The following is a 6393-nucleotide window of genomic DNA, read 5'->3' on the forward strand; positions in this document are numbered from 1 at the left end:
ACCTTAAACCGCATAAACACATTGCATTACACCAAATACACAACATAATGTTCTTTTTAGCAACGTCATATGACCCCTTTAAAGAGAGTTTGACCTTGACTATATACACAACAGAAAAATAGAAAATGTAATTAATACGTACATGTAAACATGTTATAGCTCTCTTTAGCTATCTTTGTGAGGACATACTCAATGCAATATCTAGCTCCTTACCCTAAACCAAACAGAACTAAGTGCCTCACCCAAACCCTTAGCCTAAATCTAACCATTACCCAATTATAACCTGATCCCTAAAACCAAGTCTTGACCCTCAACCAGGCCTTTAAAGGGGTCTCAGAAAGTGAGGACCATATACAGTGGGGCAAAAAAGTATTTAGTCAGCCACCAATTGTGCAAGTTCTCCCACTTAAAAAGATGAGAGAGGCCTGTAATTTTCATCATGGGTATACCTCAACTATGAGAGACTAAATGAGAAAAAAAAATCCAGAAAATCACATTGTAGGATTTTTAAAGAATTTATTTGCAAATTATGGTGGAAAATAAGTATTTGGTCAATAACATATATATATATATATATATATATATATATATATAATGTTTAAAAAAATTACCATCATATCATTAACCCACATTGCACTGGATAAATGCAGTGATGCTTTATATAAGAGAGCAGTTAACTTACCAGGCCATCGCAATTGCTGAGAGCCACTGATGTATCTTGCACATTGGTAACATAACCCACATATAGACAGTCACTGGGCAACAAAGGCTCAGAGTGCGTTTGGTTATTGTCCTCAAGCCACTCCACTTTGGCTCCAGGGGCCACGAGCCTGGAATTTAGCCTGAGGCAAAGGTGAAACTCCTGTCCGAAAACAGTGACATTATAAAAGAGTGTCTCCTTGTGCCTCAGGTGGTCCTGCTCTGAGTTCGTCTCCGCATTGGCCTCTCCATGCTGGTTGGCCTGCCTCCTCCTGCGCCGGTGGGACCCCTGCCCACTCAACCGGCTGGCAGAGACGGCGTGGGAGAGGAAGCGTCCGTCTGCATCCACGCTCACCGGCCTCACTAGCCCGTACTCCCTCAGGACATGCTGCAGGGAATCTGCCAGGGGCATGCACACAGTTACACACATTTAAATGTGCACGCACACACATGCAAACACAAAGTCAATAGATTCCACAGTGCACACCAGAAGCTTCCAGCATCGGTCAAAACTCCAGTAATCTCTAAATCAACTGCAAGACTTATATTATGCAGACAGTACAGCTGTCCAAACACAACCAATATTTAAAATGACAGCTTTAAAAAGTTACAGATGTAAAGACTTTTCTTATTAAAAGTAAGAAAAATCTATAGAAACATTGCATTGAATAGAAGGGGTAAGTTGTGTCACCTTTTGCTTAAATTGTCCTCTAGGCAAGGAGAAATGAGACACATGTAAAACTGACATATTTAACTATATTTCACAATATCTTCTATCATCTTTATCATAGGGACAGAACATTTTTATTTATTATTTTATTTTTTAAAGGGGGTGATACAAGCTGCCCCTTCCTGCCTGATCAATTTGAATTTTAATGAAAACATTGAACGTGAAACATTAGTTATTTATGCAAAGACAATAATAATAATAATAATAATAATAATAATTACAGAGTCACATTTTGCTTCACATTATTCTAAGACAATCATTAATCAGCCATTAATTAAAATACATTTAGCATTTACTGGCTACCTATTAAGTTCCGTATCAGTTACAAAATATTATTACTTACCTACAAGGCCCTTAATGAGTTAGCTCATGCGTACCTAACTAGTCTTCTACCACGCTACAATCCATCACGCTCCCCAAGGTCGCAAATCTCTGGACTTTTGGTAGTACCTAGGATAGCAAAGTCCACTAAAGGAGGTAGAGCTTTTTCGCATTTGGCTCCCAAACTCTGGAATAGCCTTCCTGATAACGTTCAGGGTTCAGACACACTCTGTCGGTTTAAATCTAGATTAAAGACACATCTCTTTGGCCAAGCATTCAAATAATGCATCTCATAATCTTGTACTGCAGTTATATCTGATCAAATGCACATTATTATTCTTTAGTTTGGGTTAAACAAATCAATTTTGATTGGTAGGAACAGCAGCTACGCTAATTATGTCTCTATTGGTTTCTCTGTTTTAACTAGGATTTACACAAGCTTCAGTCTGGATCCAGAACACCTGAGAAGAGATGATGCAAGCCCTCAGAGGACCTCAGATGATGCCAACCCTGAAACAACTACCAAATTTTGCTATAAGTTTAATCGCATTATATAATAATTGCTGTTAATAGTGTTCATCGTCTGTTTGATTACGTCTTTAATTGATTTTTCCATACATTTCTGCCATATGTACATTAACTAACAGTCACCACTGATAAGCTACCACTAAATATTGTAGAAACTTAATTTTCTGTAAAGTTGCTTTGCAACGATTTGTATTGGGAAAAGCGCTATAAAAATAAATGAATTGAACTGAATTTAAAATGACTTAAAATTGATTAAATTCTTGTTAGAAAAAAAACTAACAATAACATACTTTATTGCACTGAAAAAACTCCGACCATCACAATTGCAGAGAATTATGAAATGGTGACAAACTCATTATCGCTAGTTAAGCAGATGGCACAACTTACTCCAAAGAATCTGAAACACCCCACAGAAAAATTTAAATTGGCAGTTCTCCAAAATGCATATCATTTTTATATATGCATAAATTCTCCTTGAGAGTACATCTGCCATGTCATTTTGACATGCAAAAAAAAAACAAAAAACACTTTTCTATTGTGCATCCCTTATAAATCACAGGCAACTGAATATGACCATTAATACCTATCTATATGGTCACAGGACAAGAACTGTACATTTTTTTAGATTAAGGGGGCGACACATCTTACCCTTTCTCCCAAACAATGTGTCATGCATTCCTATCATACTGATGAGAGAAGCAGCAACACATTTGGCTGCTCTGTTTTTGCATCCTATGCATAAGTGTCCTTCACTTCATAGGAAAGAGCAGCTTACAGAAAAGTCAACACTATAATATGATTTGTCTTTTATAATTTGACAGTAAAAATTATGTGCATGGTTCTTCTGTATAATTTACTCTCCTCTGTACTCATCTAGACAGTAATGTCGGCATTTTGCGACAGTTAATTCAAGCAGGAGACACAAGAGCCATCAGCTGTTTTACATTATTGACAGGTCGCGTGGATTTTGCGCTTCCTTCGAGTTTCACAATCAACGCTAAATTCGTAAATATAATAAAATGTATATACTGTATCATGACGTTCTTTTTACTGTGACAAAAGTTAGAGATCTTTAATTTTAGATGCCATGAAAACTTCCAGACACTCAAATTCAGTGAAAACGTCGCTGACAATACAATTATTTTAGTCTGAAAACTCATTCCTTTCTATAAAAGTATAAGTTGATGAAACAGAGAAACTGAGTTGCTGCTTCATAAGGCTGACTGAACAGCCGAACGGATCCGTATCTCCTGCATAAACTAACCGTGATCAGAACTGACAATAAAAACACCTCCACGTACCTATACTGTTGGCGATGTAAAGAGTATCCGCGTGCTGAAAGTGAAGGAAAATAATGAAGAATGCACATCCAGGAGTAACATCCATGGCAGGTCCGCGGAGAGGGGAGAGCGCAAGGGCGAAAGGCGGACTTTGAGATCTCAGATAAGCGATCCAGCAGCGAACGCTGCCCCCTCCTTCCCCCCTCCCCTTCCAGACTGACTGCAAAGTGCACTGGAGAAGATAGGCTCTCATTCTCACCCTCCCTGTCCAGCCCCCTCTCCTCCTCTATAGTCCACAGTAAGCGTGAATGCAGATCCTCTCATGACAACAGAAGACCACCATAGTTCTTCTCATCAACACAAAAAGGGAACACCAGTCTTATTGTTCCTGTCCTGTGACACACTGCTATATAAAAACTGCTACACTCACTCTTCAGAGTCAAAATCAAGTTCTCTAAAAAGTTTAATAAGTTTAATAGACGCACCCAGTAACCATGTAATGCAAAACAAACATGTAATACACAGTAGAAATAAGAGGTGAAGAATATGGAGGTAGGCTAAGGTCTACAGTATATAAGAGAGAAAAAGTGTATTAAGTATTGTGTTAAAGTTGTTTTCTTTAAAGTCTACACACAAAGAAATGAATGACTGTATGTATACTCACACTAGAAGGCAATCATATCAGTCTTCTCGATTTCAAAACAGCCTGTCGTTTTATTCTACAGGAGCAGGTCGCCCCTCACTGGCACCGCCATTTTCATGCTATGTAATTGACAGAAAATAATACTTTAAATAATAATAAAAATAGTAATAATAATAATAATAATATGTTATTACATTTGACTATAAATCATATGCATTTAAATGTAGCTTACAATAGGCAGGGTTTAAATTGGGCCGGGGCCGTCCGGGGGACACATAGACTCCAGGGCCCGTATTCATGAAAAATCTTAGAGCTGCTCCTAGTAACAAAATTCTAAGAAAATTCTTAGAAATGTGGGTGTTTCCTCTTAAAATTAAAGCAAAGAAAAAGTAATTCAGAAAGCATCTTCACCCTTAAAAGAGGTCTTAAGGTTCAAAAGGGTTAGGTGTGCGGACAAGGACTTTTAAGAGGCTTAAGAGTTTCTTTAGCAGTGGAGAAATTGGACGAAACATGAAGAGGGAGAAGAAATGTGTCGCACAATGCATGACAGTGAGTTAATAAGACGCTACACATTAGATCGTGCAGGGATCATGTTTGTGACCGATCTTATTAGAGACACGCTAACACAGGGTTGTCCAAACTCGGTCCTGGAGGGCCGGTGTCCTGCAGAGTTTAGCTCCAACTTGCCTCAACACACCTGACTGGAAGTTTCTATGCCTAGTAATAGCTTTTTTAGCTGGTTCAGGTGTGTTTAATTAGGGTTGGAGCTAAACTCTGCAGGACACCGACCGAGTTTGGACAGCCCTGCGATAACATCCCCGACACCGCGCATAAATGCCATAGCACCAGGAATGGAAGTAATCACTACATTAAAACATATTTGGCAACCGGAAAAATGCAACTATGCAGTAGTGATGATTTGGGTCTGTCACAACCTTCTATAAGCAAAGTGATAACACAAACAATTACAGCACTTTTAGAACCTTATTGTGTCGCTGTTTATTTCCTATAAAATACGTTAAGTATGACAGCATGGTAAATAAAAAATAAAGAATATATATACATATATAATGTGTGTGTGTTTGTGTGAGAGAGAGAGAGTATGGTGAAACAGGAAAAATTACGCCTGCAATTTCAAAGTGAAGGCTTATAATCAGTGTTGCCAACTAATTTTCAGTGGAAGTTTCTAAAGGCAGAATGAAATATGGAGGTAGGCTAAGGTCTACAGTATATAAGAGAGAAAAAGTGTATTAAGTATTGTGTTAAAGTTGTTTTCTTTAAAGTCTACACACAAAGAAATGAATGACTGTATGTATACTCACACTAGAAGGCAATCATATCAGTCTTCTCGATTTCAAAACAGCCTGTCGTTTTATTCTACAGGAGCAGGTCGCCCCTCACTGGCACCGCCATTTTCATGCTATGTAATTGACAGAAAATAATACTTTAAATAATAATAAAAATAGTAATAATAATAATAATAATATGTTATTACATTTGACTATAAATCATATGCATTTAAATGTAGCTTACAATAGGCAGGGTTTAAATTGGGCCGGGGCCGTCCGGGGGACACATAGACTCCAGGGCCCGTATTCATGAAAAATCTTAGAGCTGCTCCTAGTAACAAAATTCTAAGAAAATTCTTAGAAATGTGGGTGTTTCCTCTTAAAATTAAAGCAAAGAAAAAGTAATTCAGAAAGCATCTTCACCCTTAAAAGAGGTCTTAAGGTTCAAAAGGGTTAGGTGTGCGGACAAGGACTTTTAAGAGGCTTAAGAGTTTCTTTAGCAGTGGAGAAATTGGACGAAACATGAAGAGGGAGAAGAAATGTGTCGCACAATGCATGACAGTGAGTTAATAAGACGCTACACATTAGATCGTGCAGGGATCATGTTTGTGACCGATCTTATTAGAGACACGCTAACACAGGGTTGTCCAAACTCGGTCCTGGAGGGCCGGTGTCCTGCAGAGTTTAGCTCCAACTTGCCTCAACACACCTGACTGGAAGTTTCTATGCCTAGTAATAGCTTTTTTAGCTGGTTCAGGTGTGTTTAATTAGGGTTGGAGCTAAACTCTGCAGGACACCGACCGAGTTTGGACAGCCCTGCGATAACATCCCCGACACCGCGCATAAATGCCATAGCACCAGGAATGGAAGTAATCACTACATTAAAACATATTTGGCAACCGG

The 6393-nt window shown here is 38.4% G+C and overlaps 1 protein-coding gene across 1 annotated transcript in view; it reads right to left on the reverse strand.

The window, feature by feature from the left end:
* LOC107590100 (A disintegrin and metalloproteinase with thrombospondin motifs 2-like) overlaps positions 1-3766 on the reverse strand; it is a 77357-nt gene extending 73591 nt beyond the window's left edge. Inside the window, exons 1-2 of the mRNA XM_016278715.1 lie at positions 3580-3766; positions 683-1098 (exon numbers count right to left, since the gene is read on the reverse strand). Coding sequence (XP_016134201.1) covers positions 683-1098; positions 3580-3664 — 501 coding nt within the window. The 5' untranslated portion in view covers positions 3665-3766. The remainder of the gene's footprint in view (positions 1-682; positions 1099-3579) is intronic.
* Positions 3767-6393: the final 2627 nt, after the last annotated feature.

The sequence above is a fragment of the Sinocyclocheilus grahami genome, unplaced genomic scaffold (genome assembly GCF_001515645.1).
Source record: "Sinocyclocheilus grahami isolate Dianchi unplaced genomic scaffold, SAMN03320097.WGS_v1.1 scaffold124.1, whole genome shotgun sequence".
Lineage (NCBI taxonomy): Eukaryota > Metazoa > Chordata > Actinopteri > Cypriniformes > Cyprinidae > Sinocyclocheilus > Sinocyclocheilus grahami.